General features: G+C 30.5%; 1 protein-coding gene and 1 pseudogene across 1 annotated transcript; both read right to left on the bottom strand.

The window, feature by feature from the left end:
- Positions 1-1,540: 1,540 nt before the first annotated feature.
- On the bottom strand, positions 1,541-2,699 carry LOC105786705 (protein STRICTOSIDINE SYNTHASE-LIKE 10). Its single transcript, XM_052627701.1, is given in 5 exon segments — positions 1,541-1,660; positions 1,662-2,028; positions 2,120-2,389; positions 2,482-2,598; positions 2,695-2,699. Coding segments are annotated over 5 exon segments (879 nt in total).
- Positions 2,700-5,127: 2,428 nt separating this feature from the next.
- LOC105786706 (protein STRICTOSIDINE SYNTHASE-LIKE 10-like) lies at positions 5,128-9,066 on the bottom strand (annotated as a pseudogene).
- Positions 9,067-15,847: the final 6,781 nt, after the last annotated feature.

A 15,847-nucleotide genomic window follows, 5' to 3' on the forward strand; every position in this document is an offset into this window, starting at 1 on the left:
AAGAGAAGAACGTGAGAAGAGATTTTTTAGAAACCATTTTTTTTAATAATAAAAATACCATAAAATAACTAACATAAATAAATATATATAAAACATAAAATAAAATAAAAAACAAAACTCAAATAAAATTAATTACTTAAACACACATGAGGATTCAAACCCAGAACCCAGAACAACCACCAGACCAGCAAGCGCATCCTGACATAAAACATAGCAACAAACCCAATTGTCTGATCTAGCAGCTGACCCTACCTACAAATCTCAAAACTTCCAACCCTAAATTCCGGAGTGTTACATCGAGTGCTTGAGGTGATAGGTTCAACAAAACGAGAGAGTTTTGTTGGATATTGGACTATGCGTGGCGCACGACCACTTATCAAGGGGACGTGAGCATATGCCCTTAGTAGAGATTAAACTCATGCCCTTAAATGACATTAACAAGCAAGTGTACTACCACTTGATATCATTAATAACATTTGAGAGCAACCCTAGCAAGTGTAAATGAATATGTCACAACTAAATGAATTTGTGTTCATGATAATATATTTGAAATTGAGACGGATCATGATAATAGCTCAGATGAAGATGGAGCAAATACCATTTTCGAGTAATCTGAGCATCTTTTAATAAGTGATCTTACTTAACCAAAAAAGAAAAAGAAAATTAAGATGGAGGAATTGGAAATGATTTGTTTTAGCTTATATTCAAACAAAAGTTTCTACGCCACGACTAAATGAATTTGCAGGTTATATTATTGCCAAAGAAAAGTGGTATAGGAGAGGAGAAACAAAATTCATGATTATTAATGATGATGAAGATCAGATTCCCCTGGACTTCGTCGTTTCGTCTCGTATGAAATTCCTCCATTTCTTTCAATGCTTGCTTTAATGGCTTCCCTGTCTTCTTCAATCAATGCACGCTTGGATTTAATAATGGCTGCTTCAATGTGTTTTTCATTACAAATAAGTATTTTGGGTTGAATCTTTCGTCGGAAATAATTATGTCACTAATAGTTTTAAATTAGAAAGGATTTTCACTTTACTTAAAGCACTTTTCAAAGGAGACGTCGGGTGAAATTAATGGTAATCGAAGAAAAACTACTTTATCTCCAATGCAGTTGATTCCCTTGGAAATTATGTTTTCTCTCTTAAAAGTAGAAGTGATATCGATAGTTTAAACTCGACTAAAATATTTTGAAGTTTAAGATTAATTTAATGTTTGATCCATAAGTTTAAAGACCTTTAGTAGAATTAACTCAAAAGTCTTTTTCCTTGTACCATATTAAAGAATAACCTCTAATTAATGTAGACTTCTAAGCAGAGGCGAATTTAGGAGTCATAACATGAGATTTTAATTATCATCGAGCCAATGCAAGAAAATAAAATTAAAAATTATCTAAGATATAAAAAAAAGTTAAACTTTTTAAAATATCAACCTAACATTTTGTAACCTTGCTACAAGAATAAAAATAACAATCTAAAGTTTTGTAACCGAATCCATACACGGTTAACCTCATTGATATCACTAATAAAATGAGAACTTAAAATTTTAAAATAGCAACATAAGGTTTTGTAACCGAACCAATATTATATAAAGTTCGGTTAACTTCATTAATCTCAGTAATAGAACTAAATACATCTTTACCATTTCCGTCCAGTTGGTTTTAAAATTCTTCCTTCTCGATCGTACTTAATTCCTATTGGATCCGGAGCATCATCATCGATCTCTCCAAACCTTCCTGCATTTAAAGCTACCCAGAATTCTCCTTTATGATTCATCTTAATATTATCAGGAACTCTAAGTAGCACAACAAACACTTCAGGCTCAAAATTATTTGTACCAAGATTGAACTTCAATATCCTTGTTCGTATTGTTTCAGCCACCAAAAGAAAAGAATGATTTTTGCTCAAAGCTACTCCGTTTGGAAACATCAAACTTGTGTATATAACAGATGCGTTTTTTGTATGTAGATCATATTTTAATAGCCTTTCACTAATATCAATTGATCTGGACAAAAAATCTGCATATCTACACATAAATATTAAAAACTTAATTAAAATTGTATAAATATTCAAAAAGTTAAATTAAAAAATTCCAATAGTTCAAAAGAAAAACATACCTTCTCTGGAAAGTAGTATTACTATCTGTAAAATAAATAACTCCAGTACTACTTTCAATATCTAACCCATTTATAAACTTAAATGGGATTCCTTCAATTGAGGTAACTAGAGTTTGTGCTATGCCACCATTAGGTCTAATCATTAGAAGGCCAAAATAAGCATCACCGACATAGAGATCACAAGTTATTGGGTTAAATTTCCAACCCAATGGCCTTCCACATATTGGTTCAAGATTAGGATTTGTAGACCCATCACACAACTCTTTTTTCCTAATCCAATAAAAAACCCATCCGTTAATTAACTATCTTTACAAAAAGATTATAAGTTAATGAATGCGTAAAGAATACAATTTAATGAATACTTAATTGACGAAGGAATAGCAAACTCTTTCCAACCAAGTTTTGGTCCATGCCATTTAAGTATCGGACCATCAAATACTCCAACGTATGGCCCTTCGCCTTTACAATCAAATGCGATGCTTTCATGTAACTTTAATAAGGTTAATTAATTCATAATCTTTCGAGATAATAACATTATGCTTTTCATAAAGAAATGTTTCATCAATTTTTTCAACATCATGCTTTTGATAAAGAATTCGTTGGTGAGATTGTTTCATACATAATGCAAAGTAAAGCATTAGGAACAAAAGCTGATATTTTTTCATGACTAAAAAAGTCAAAAGAATTAGCTTCTATGAAACTTTAAGGAAACGATAAGTGAAAATGTCCGAAAGAGTAAACATGGGATATATATTTATAGGGTATGTAATTACTTGGTAGGACATAATAGAATTTCAATGTATGTAATTTAAGTTCTTAAAATTGGTTTAGATATAATATTTTTTATTTAATACTATAAAAGTGAAAACCTAGGTCCATTATCTTAAGTTTTACTATTTAATTAAACTTAAATACTGTTCTCCTGTTTGGACAAATAGGCTTAAATTTACTTTAATCATAAGTCCCCAGCAAATTAATTACTTGTCTTATTAAAAATAATTAAATAAATTAATCGTCCAATCTTTAAAATAAATCTATACCACTAAAAAATATATATTGGTTTGATCATTGGGTGGAAACTTGAAATTATTTAAGCCATATTTGGAGCTAATTTTTAAGAAAAAAATATGTTTTTATAAATTTTAGATTAGTGTAAGAAAATTGATACATAAAATAAAACAGAAATTTATTATTTGTTGACAATATATTTTCTCAATACCAATCCTATGGAAAATATAAAATTTTCAAAACCGACAAGCTTGTTGTAGAACTTACTTATATGAGGTAAATTCCTTAGTGGTCACTTAAGTTTTGGATAGGTTCTATTTTAGACATTCAACTTTAAAACTTTCAATTTCGTCACTAATATTTTTAAATTTTAAATATTTAATGTATAGCTGAGGTGTGCCTTGTTTATTGAACTAAAATATCAAAGTTTACCCCCAAAGTTTACACATTTTATTAATTTGATTCAAAATCTAAAACTTAAATAAATTTAGCCCTCAAATTTACAAAATTTATCATTTAATTCTAATTCTAAAAGAATCAATAAATTTAGTCTCAACAATTTACAAAATTTGTCAATTTATTTCTAATTTATTGGTATTTTGGATGCTTTTAGGCAATAAAATAAAGGGCTTTAAAGAAAAGGTTAAAAGCTTGAATCTTGAAACCAAAACATAAATGATAAAACCCCTCGGAATGTTTGGTTCTTGAAAGAGATTGTGGTGAAAAAGAAAAAAGGAAGCAGCCATTCATGCGATTTTCACCATGGAAACCAATATCCCATTGTGCAGCTTTGATAGCAGAGAAGAAAAAGAAGACCAAAAGAAGAAATGATGCTTCTGATTTGAGAGAAGATTCAAAGAAGGAACCATCAATACTTCGTGAATTACAAGAAAACAAACTCAGGGAAGCTCCTGAAGATGGGAACAATGGACGGTCAAGATCATTAGCCAGGCTCTGCGCTCAAAATGAGTTCTTGATTGCTACTTCCATTGTTGCAGACTGTATTTTTTGCTCTCAAGATTCAATTCCAGGCCTCAACGATGCTTTTTCCAAGTTCATTACGGTGTACCCCAAGTTTCAAGCTACTGAAAAAGTTGATCATTTGAGAGTGGAGGAATATAGGCACTTGTCTGAATATTCTATTAAGGTATGTCTAGATTATTGTGGTTTTGGGTTGTTTTCTTATAACCAAACACAAGAGAATTGGGGTACAACTATGTCTAGTTCGTCTGAAGTGACTGCAAATTTGAGTAACCATGCTTTATATTATATGGTGGTGCTGAGAGGAATGGTGGGTCTTATATGCCCGCTTTCTCCGGTGTTTTCACTTCGAATCAGGTCAGGGATGTGTTTGAAACTTAGATGGATCATGATAATAATTCGGATAGGGATGCGCCAAGTACCATTTTCGAGGAAGTAGAGAATCTTTCGGTAAGTAATCTTATGAAATGTCCAGTCGATAGTTTTTGTAAATATTGAAGCTGAATTTTGTAACTATTGAGGATAAATTTATTAAAGTTTTAGATTTAAAAGCAATTAATAAAATGTATAAACAAGGTTAAATTTGTTATCAGAAAAATTGAAAATGTATAAACCAGGCAATTTACCCTTTGACACGTGTGGAGAGTGATTAATTAAAAGTATATTAAAAGAAAACAAATATTAAGATCGAGGAGTTGCAAAGCTTTGCAACAGTTTCAAGTTATTAAAATTATTTGATAAAATCATTGTAGTTTAAACTTTGTATTTTTATTTTATTGATCAAATCTAGTTTAAATTTTTAGTTATCACCAAATCAATATATAAATTTATTATTATATTGCAACTCGTAACCTAAGATTTTGGTTACCATTGAACCAATTCAGAAAATTCAAATCTAAAATAATATCAACTACCTATGATTTTGTAACCTCACTACAAGAGTAAAAATAGCAACCTAAAATTTTGTAACCCAATCAATATTCAATTAACCTAACTAATAGCACTAATAAAATGAGATCTTAAAATTTTAAAATAGAAACATAAGGTTTAGTAACCCAACCGATATATAAAGTTCGATTAACCTCGTTAATCTCACTAATAGAACTAAATACATCTTCACCTTTTCCATCCAGTTGTTTTAAAATTCTTCCTTCTTGATCATACTTAATTCCTTTTGGATCTGGAACATCATCATCGATCTCTCCAAGCCTTCCTGCATTTAAAGCTACCTAGAATTCTCCTTTATGATTCATCTTAATATTATCAGGAACTCCAGGTAGCTCAACAAACACTTCGGGCTCAAAATTATTTGTTCCAAGATTAAATTTCAATATTCTTCCTCATGTTGTTTCTGCCACCAAAAGAAAATAATAATTTTTGCTCAAAGCTACTTCGTTTGGAAACATCAAACTTGTATATATAATGGATGCATTTTTTGTATGTAGATCATATTTTAGTAACCTTCCGCTACTATCAATTGATCTGGACAAAAAATCAGCATACCTACACTATAACAGCCCGATTTTCCAGTGGTGTCAGAAACAGTGGTTTTGAGACCACCGAATTCAGTGAATAAATTTGAAAATATTATTATTTAATATTTACAAGTCAAATATGGTTTTAAAAAGGTTTTTGAATTGGTAATTTATATTTTATAATGATTTATTAGGTTCAAGTGGTAAGACTCTAGATCAAGTGGTTTTAGAAAATGAGGTATTGAGACCTCGTTTCTATAAACCGAACCGTAAATATTTATAAAAATATTTACGGAGTGTCATTAAGGTGGTATTAAAGTTTCGTGGAAAAATTTTAACGTTTCCATAGTTAATTAATTAAAAACGACTAAATTGAAAAAAATGTAAAACTTGTTCATTATAATAATTAAGTGATTAAATGACTTGATTAATAAATAAGGAAGGATTTAAGTAATAAATATACCTAAATTAAAGTGATGAGGCGGCATATGAAGGAAAAATAATAAAATCAAGTGATAGAATGGCAATTTTGTAATTTACTTGAAATTAAAATAAAACAAATTGGAACTGGAAAGTTTTCTAGGCATTTCTTCTTCAATTTTCGGCTTAAACCACCATAGGAGGGAGCCTTAAGCTGGTTTTCCATATTTTTGCTTAATTTGAGTTCAATTCTTGCCGATTTTTTGTAATTTTTATGTTTTTAAGATTGTTGCAATTAGGTCCAACTAAACTGTACCTTTGTTTTTTATTTTATTAAAAATTTTGGAAGTTTCCATTGATAAATATTAGATGTTTTTGATGAATAACATGAATTTAGAGCTTTGATTGTGTTGTATGATGATTTTATAAAGTGATTTTGTTAAATATTAATTTTAGGATTAAATTGTGAAAAAGGTTAAAATATTAGGGTTTGATAGTGAATTTTGGGTTTATTAGGGGCTGTATGAAGGCCTAGAATATTTGGATAGCTTATTGGTTACGAAAATTAGTTAATTTGATAGATTAACCAATTAAGGGGTTAAATTGCAAAAATTGCAAAAGTTTAGGGTGGTGGTATAAATTCAAAATAAAAGGGTATTAATTTTAAAATAAATTGGAAATTAAATATATGCTAATAAATGAGAAATTTTTATATTCTAGATCAAGATCCCGTAGATACTCGTGAAAAAAGAAAAATAGTGAAATAGTCCCTAAACTTCTACAATTACTACAATTCAGTCCAGGTAAGTTCGTACAGTTAAATTTTAATATCTTGTATAAATTGATGAATGTTATTATGCATTTATTCTATTGTTAGAAATGAATTGTTGTTGGAATTATAATATTGAATTGGATATTCAGTTTGAATTGAACATGAGATTTGAGTACATTCATAATTTGGTGTATGATGGTATTGGAGGGAGATATCAACATTTTACCCAAGTAAATTGGGGTTCAGCATTTGTTGCGAACTTTCGTGTTTTACTTTCTGTTTGGCGTAATTGGGTGGATGAGCTCTTATGAGCTTCTGTTCAGCTCTTACAAACTTCTATTCAGCTCTTACGACCTTCAGTTTAGCTTTCAAGCTTCTGTAAACGATGTACTCTTATCCTTAAGTCGTTCTTTGAATGGAGAAATCTCAGTAAGGTGATTTATTTATTAAATTTGAAAGATATGTTATTTATTTGTATTGATTTGAATACGGATTATTTATCAATTGATGTTGTAAATGACAGGAAATTGTCATGGATGATTTTTAATATATAAATTAATTATAGTTAGTTAGGTAAGATTTTTGTTTAACCCGTCGAACTTACTAAGCTTTATTAAGCTTATTGGTATTGTTTAATGTCTTTGTAGATTTTCAGAAGGTTGGACGATCAGATCGGCACTCAAGTCACAGTATCCAGCTTATCTCGGTAGCTTTTGAAACGTTAAATATGGTTTATATGGCATGTATAGGCTTTTGTATGGTCTTAGTCAAAGTTTAACTTATGTAAATATTATGAATATTATTTTGTTTATATAATCAACCTACATATTGGTAAGAGATATAATTGTGATTTTAGTATAAGCGATATATGTGTGTACGTATTTGAATTATAGTGAACTTTGGTAACTTGGTTAGGTAAATTAATTAGGTAAGTTTGGATATTTGGTGGACATATTTTAAAGTTGTCATTTGAGGTACTTAAGGACATATTGGTTGTATGTGGTAATAATACATGTTTAAGACTTGATTTTAGCTTGTGTTGAATGCCTTGTTGATGTGTAAATTGTTGAGGCTAGGTTGGTGTCAATTTGGGTGAGAAATTTGGCTTAGAAAATGACATATTTTCTTCCACACGGGTAGAGACATGCATGGGCGTGTGTCTCAGCCGTGTGTGACACACGGCCAAGTGACACAGTCGTGTGTCCCTTGTATCTTCTTAAGAATGCAAGTCAGTATGCTCACACGGCCTAGCACACGGGAGTGTGATTTGGCCGTGTGACCCAAGTCAGAGACACACGAGCATGGACACGACCGTGCGACCCTTGCAATGTTGAAAATTTTAAATGTTTCTGAAATATTCTTTGAGTTTCCGATGTAGTCCTGACTAGTTTCTAACGTATATTTAGGGCCTTGAGGGCTCGTATAAGGGACAATATATATGATTTTGATTGATTTTATTATGAATATTAATATGTTATGAAACGTTTGAATTTTTTGTCTATTTGATCTATAAATCTCGGTAATGCTCCGTAACCCTGTTCCGGCGACGGATACAGGTTAGAGGTGTTACTTACACATAAATATTTAAAACTTAATTAAAAATTATGTAAATATTCAAAAATTTCAATTAAAAAATTCCAATAATTCAAAAGAAAAACATACCTTCTTTGAAAAATAGTACTACTATTTGTAAAATAGATAACTCCTGACCTATTGTCAATATCTAACCTATTTATAAACTTAAACGAGATTCCTTCAATTGAGCTAACAATAGTTTGTGCTATGCCACCATTAGGTCCAATCATGAGAAGACTAAAATAAGCATCACCAGTATAGAGATCACAAGTTACTGGGTTAAATTCCAAACCTAATGGCCTTCCATATATTGGTTCAAGGTTAGGATCAGTAGACCCATCGTGCAACTCTCTTTTTCTAATCCAATAAAAAATCCATCACTTATTTAACTATCTTCACAAAAAGATTATAAGTTAATGAATGCCTAAAGAATACAATTTAAGGAACAGCAAACTCTTTCCAACCAATCTTTGGTTCATGCCATTTAAGTATCCAGCCATCCATCAGATACTCTTAACATATGGCCCTTCGCCTTTACAATCAAATGTGATACTTTCAGGACCTGTAACTCTAACAAGGTTAATTAATTCATAATCTTTAGAGATAGTAACATTCTGCTTTTGATCAAGAAATTGTTCATCAATTTTTTCAACATCATGCTTTTGATAAAGAATCCGCTGGTGAGATTGTTTCACACATACTGCAAGGTAAATCATTAGGAACAAAGCTTATATTTCTTCATGACTAAAAAAAGCCAATAGAATTCGAACACTTTAAAAAATAAACCGAAAATAATTAGCTTCTATGGAACTTAAAGAAACAATACTTAGAAGTGTCCGAAAAAGTAAACATGGGATATATATTTATAGGGTATGTAATTACTTGGTAGGGATATAATAGAATTTCAATACAAATTAAATTCCTAAACATAGTTAAAGTTGATTTAGTATGATAAAAAGTTATTATAAAATTAAAAACTTAGGTGTTTAAAGATAAAAGGTCCATTATTTTAAGTTTTTACTATTTTAATTAAACTTAAATACTCTTCTCCTAGTTGGAGAAATAAGCTTAGTTTTACTTTAATCATATCTCCTCCCAAATTAATTGCAATAATTTAATCACACAATCTTTAAAACTTAGTACACTTTTATTTAAACTTAAATACTGTTCTTGTATTGTACTTTGTTTTATTGCGGTATACATATTTTTAATATTTGTGGTTATTTTAAACCATAATCAAGAATATTCATTACACACAAAAATATACATATGATAAAAGAAGAGGGATATTATTAATTTTGCTTGTGGTAACACTAACAACAAATGCATGGTTTCAAATTGCAAATATATATAATGAATTGGTTGTAATTTTCTGATTTGTGAGTGTAATGGCCATCTCCCAATGTCCCACCATCTCCAAAATGGCTTACCCTTTTTATCAATAATATTCAATGGGGATCACCACCAACTAAAAAGCATAAAAAAAAAGGAGGAGGAGGAGAAGAAGAATATTTGAATGGGTTCAGAATGATGGATATTAGATTATTGAAGTTCTATTTATGATACATGATCAGTTGTTGAGGAGGACGCAGATTTTTATTTTTTGGGAAAATTTTTAAAATTATTCGTCAGAAGTTGATGGACTTCTTAATGGATCAATATTGTCATTGATTGAAGTTTCATACTCAACTTTTTTAAAGAGTCGGAGTGCTTGAGATGATGAGTTCAACAAAACGAGATTAGATTATGCATGGAGGACATGAGCATAAGCCCTCAGTAGAGATTAAACTCATGCCCTTAAATGGCATTAATGGGCAAGTGTAGTGGCACTTGATGTCACTAATACCATTTGAGAGTAACGGTAATATCCTTTATGTCACAATTAAATGAATTTATGGTTATGATAATATGTTTAAAATTGAGATGGATCATAATAATATCTCAAATAAGAATAGAGGAAGTAACATTTTCGAATAAGCCAAACGTAGGTGATCTTATGAAAAGCCAATTTTATTCCATTAAAATTAAAACTGTACTTACCAAAAACAATTAAGGCCGAGAAATTGGAAATGATTTGTTTTAGCATATATTCAAACAAAATTTTCTACACCACCACTAAATGAATTTGCGGGTCCTCCTATTACCGGTGGTAAAGGAGAGGAGAAACAAAATTCATGATAATTAATGATGATGAGGATCAGGTCCCCCTGGACTTCGCCGTTTCGTCTCGTATGGAATTCCTCCATTTCTTTCTATGCTTGCTTTAATGGCTTCCCTGCCTTCTTCAATCAATGCACGCTTGGACTCAATAATGGCTGCTTCAGGGTGTTGTTTATCTGCAACTGCCAATGCTAACTGGTCTATGCCCGAAAATTGCTTGGATTCGAAGTGTCTATAAGTTATCTCTTCATCATGTGTATTAGCCTTATACTGTGATTTTGATTCCATTTTCAATGCCGGATCAGCGATCGAAAATGGATGAAACAACCGAGTTCCAGAACTCGAAACCAAGAACAAAACATGCAGAGAAAGGCAGAACAGAACTTTGAAGCTAGCCATTGAGAGTTATCAAATTCAGGGTTGATAGTTGCATAGCTTGGTGGTTCATAAATAGGGTATATATAGGCTTCATTGCCATCTTTTCCACGATATTTTATGCTTGGTCAAATGCACACCATTTTATTGGAAAGATAATTTTTTTTTTCTTTTTACTTTTTTGGGGTCTAGAGATGAAATTTTAAGTGCTGGCATTGACTTATTCTTAAACCAACACTTGTGGGGGGATTCATTTAAGTCCAACAAACTTAGTTATTTCAGCTTTAGCATATTACCGACTTTGAAGATAAAATTAATGCCCCACTAATCCAAGATTAACTTTGTTTTAGCATAAAGGTTAAGTAAGGAATATCCATTTAGGATTTAATCTCTAAGCTCTAGCGTTTTGACGAAAAGGAAAAAGGCAGTGTTCCATGTCAGGGGTGTTGACATTTTGCATCAGCATTTGTTGGAAAGCAGTGTGGTCTGGATTTCCATTTTCTCTCTGATTCTTTCTTGCCAAACAAAGGGTCATTGCTAATTTACTCTTTCTCTCTTTTTCTTCCTTCCTTTTTTTTCTGGTTGCCCTTTTTTTCATTTCTTCAAGATCAGAAGAGCTAGAAAAAAAAACTGCTACCTCTAGGCCCTGTTTTAACATTATTAATTTGATGAAAAATGGCAGAAGGAAGACTAAGATTACCTAAATTGTTTCCTTAAAATTTTACTGTTTTTAAGGAAGTGAAGGCCCCTACTTGCCCTTGGTGCGCTTAGATTCTAAAATTTCTATATTATTTTTGAATTATCCTTTAAATCACAACATCATATCCAACCTTGAGATTTAGTTTTCATGTGCTTTCCAAAAACAAGTGATTTTTCTTTGATACATCACAAATTTAGGGGGGTTGTTGTAACATTTTAATTATTTATAGTGTTTCAATAACTACAAATGAATGAGTGTAATTAATTAAAAGTTAAATCTTTTGGTCATTGGTTAAAAGTTATATCATTTTATTTTTAAAAGAATTATAACTATTCAAACAATATTATTTGAATAGTTATGATATTAAATGAATAATTATATGTGTTTTTAAAGATATTATTATCCGAAAAGACACTTATTGAAAGATGTCTCTATGAAGAGACATGAAAATTCCTATAAATATGAATGAGATTTCATTTGGAAATCACACCAACAAATTCTGGAATTCTTTATTTCCTTCCTCCATTTTCTAATATTATTAGATTATTCTATAATGTATTACTATAGAAATCCTTTGTAGAAATTGAGTTTATTGTTATACATTGCTCAGTGCTTAGTGGACTATTTTTGTTAGTGCAAAACGCAAATAGTCATTGGTTTCATTGTATCCTCAAGGTTAATTTGCTTGAAACTCCTTTACACACCGAAGATAGGTGGGGGCGAATATAACCTTAAAGATAGTGGTTTGATACATGTCTTGGAGCCTTGTCCTATTTCTTCTTTTTCTATTCAAGTTTCGTTCGTGTGTTCGAGATTTTTCCTTACCGGAGTTTTGTACTAACAATTTTAAAGTTATATTTCATAATGACTACCACAACACATGAAAATGGAACACTAAGGGAGTTGGCTTCCAACTTTGTCAAACTTGATCAGTTTGATGGTGGCAACTTTCGATGATGGCAGAAAAAGATGCAATTTTTATTAACAAGTTTGAAGATTGCCTATGTTATGGATACTCCAAGACTGAAAGAGAATGAAAACAAATCTGTTGCTACAACCTGAGAAAGGCAAAAATGGGACAATGTTGATTACATGTGCATAATGGTTTATCTGATGGTTTGTTCAACACCTACCAAAACAAGGTCACCGTTAAAGATTTATAGGAAAAATTAGAGACAAGATACATGACCGAAGATGCTACAAGTAAGAAATTTATTGTTAGTCGTTTCAATAATTATCATATGGTTGATAGTCGTTCTATTATGGAACAATTTCGTGATATTGAAAAACTGTTGAATCAATTTAAGCAATATGATATGAAAATGGATGAAATGATTGTTGTATCTTCTATAATAGACAAACTTCCTCCATCTTCGAAAGACTTTAAAAGAAGTCTAAAACATAAAAAATAGGAAATATCTCTTGAGGCTTTGGCAAAGCATCTTCGTATTGAAGAAGAATATCGACAGCAAGACCAGAACTTAGATTCTGAAAATACCAATGCGCTTTTTACGGAGGAAGTACAAACTACTAAATCATCTAAGAGAAAGTTCAAATAGATTGATAGAACACATAAGTTAAAAAAGAAACAAAAGGGCTCATGCTATCATTGTGGTAAGCCGAGACACGTCAAGAATGAATGTTGATTTTTAAGGAAGAAATCTTCTAAGGCTGATAATAACAAAAAGTTCCTTGCAATGATATCTGAAATTAATATGGCACAAGATGATAATGCATGGTGGATTGATACCGAAGCAACCAAACATGTATGCAAAGACAAAAGCATGTTCACAAAGTTCACACAATGAGAAAATGACAATGTCTTGTACATGAGAAATTCTTCCACCGCAGCAATCAAAGGCAAAAGGTTTGTTGCACTACAATTCACTTCTGGAAAGGTTTTAACCTTGAATGATTTATATTATGTACCAAAAGTTAGGAAGAATATTGTTTCAAACTTGTGTTTGAGGCAGATAAGTTTATTTTGTCTAAGGGGGAATTTTTGTACAGAAAGGGTATATGGTTAAATTACTATTTTTTGCTTATATGGTTAAATTTCTTGTTTATGACATTATAGATTAGGTCATTTGAATTATAGAAAATTGATTGACATGCATAAGTTAGATTTAATTCCTGTTTTTAATAATAATATTGAAAATGTAATACATGTATGTTGACTAAAATTACAAGAAACCCTTTCCTAAGGTTAAAAGGAAAACAAAGTTGCTTGGTTTGATACATAGTGATTTATGTAACATGCATAATACTCCTACATTAGGTGGAAAGAAATATTTTGTTACTTTTATTGATGATTATTCTAGATATTGTTATGTATATTTATTGCATTTAAAAGATGAAACAGTTGATAAATTTTAAAGTTTATAAATCTGAAGTTGAACTTCAGTATGAATCATTTATCACGTGCTTAAGATAAGATAGAGGTGTAGAATACTATAATCCAGTTATTTTGAATCCACTAGAGTTGTCCATCAAGTTTCAACCCCTTATACACCATAACAAAACAGTGTAGTTGAAAGGAAAAATAGAGTCTTGATTGAAATGGTAAATTCAATGTTATCATATTCAGGTCTCGGACAAGGTTTTTGGGGAGAAGCTGTTCTAACAACTTGTCATATATTGAATAGAGTTCCTAATGAGGAAACAAAAATAACCCCCTATGAACAATGGAAGAAATGGAAATCAAACCTTAATTATTTGAAGTTTTAAGACTATAGAGCTATTGTCAAAGTTCCAACACTTAAATGTAAAAATTTAGGTGAAAGAGGAATTGAATGCATATTTATAGGATATGCACATAACAAGGCATATAGGTTCATGATAATTGAACCAAACGATTCAATTTTAATTAATATTGTTATTGAATCAAGAGATGCTATTTTTATGAAAATAGATTTAATTATATTTTAAGACAATTATAGTCACAACAATTGATTTATTTTTCAAATGAGAATGAGATTCCATTAGAACAAATTGATAATAATGATGAATCTTGTCAAGAATTAAGAAGAAGTAAAAGAATTAAAAGGTCAAAGATTTTGGACCAGATTTCATTATGTTTCTTGTAGAAGGAAAATGCAAAAGTATATGCAATAGGATACCTTATTATTATAATACGAAATTTGATCCTATTACATTTGAAAAGGTAATGAAATATCAAGATTCTGCTTTTCAAAAAAAAGTAATAAATGATGAGATGGATTCAATAATGGGAAATCAAACTTGGATCTTAGTTGATCTTCCACCGGGTTCCAAACCAATAGATTGTAAATAGATCTTTAAAAAGAAAATGAAAGTCGATGGAACCATTGATAAATTTAAAGCAAGGTTGGTAGCCAAAGGTTTTACACAAAAACAATGTATTGATTACTTTTATATATATGCTCCAGTAGCAAGAATTGCTAAAATTAGACTCTTAATATCACTTACCTTAATATATAATTTGGTTTTTCACCAAATGGATGTTAAAATTGCATTTTTAAATGATGACTTGGAAGAGGAAGTGTACATGGAACAACCGAAAGGATTTGTTGTTCCAAGACAGGAGCATAAGGTATGTAAGCTTGTTAAATCTCTATATGGACTTAAACAAGCATCAAATCAATGACACCAAAAGTTTGACAAGGTTGTTTTAGCTAATGGCTATAAAATAAATGAATTCGATAAGTGCATATATAGCAAATTTGAAAATGGAAAAGGTGTTATAATTTGCTTATATGTAGATGACATACTCATTTTTTGCACATATTTGGAACAAATAGAAAACACAAAGAAATCCTTGTCGAACAACTTTGCTATGAAGGATGTGGGTGTAGCAGATGTTATTCTTGGGATTAAAATAACCCGAGAGGAAAGCATTATAGCTTTATCAAAATCACATTACATTGAAAAGGTGCTTAAAAAGTTGGATCTTTTCAATTGTATACCAACATCTACACCCATGGATCCTTAAATAAAATTAGTATCTAATACTAGTAGGAAAATTCATCAATTAAAATATGCAAGTCTAATTGGTTGTCTTATGTACATAATGACTTGTACAAGACTAGATATTACATATGTTGTTGGAAAATTGAGTAGGTATACAAGTAATCCCATTAGTTTGCATTGGCAAGCTTTGAATAAAGTACTTATGTACTTAAAGAAAACTATTAACTATGGATTGTGTTATAATGGATATCCTTAAGTTTTAGAAGGGTATTTGGATGCTAGTTGGATTACAAGTTTGGAAGACCATGCATCTA

Source organism: Gossypium raimondii, chromosome 1 (assembly GCF_025698545.1).
Source record: "Gossypium raimondii isolate GPD5lz chromosome 1, ASM2569854v1, whole genome shotgun sequence".
Classification (NCBI taxonomy): Eukaryota; Viridiplantae; Streptophyta; class Magnoliopsida; order Malvales; family Malvaceae; genus Gossypium; species Gossypium raimondii.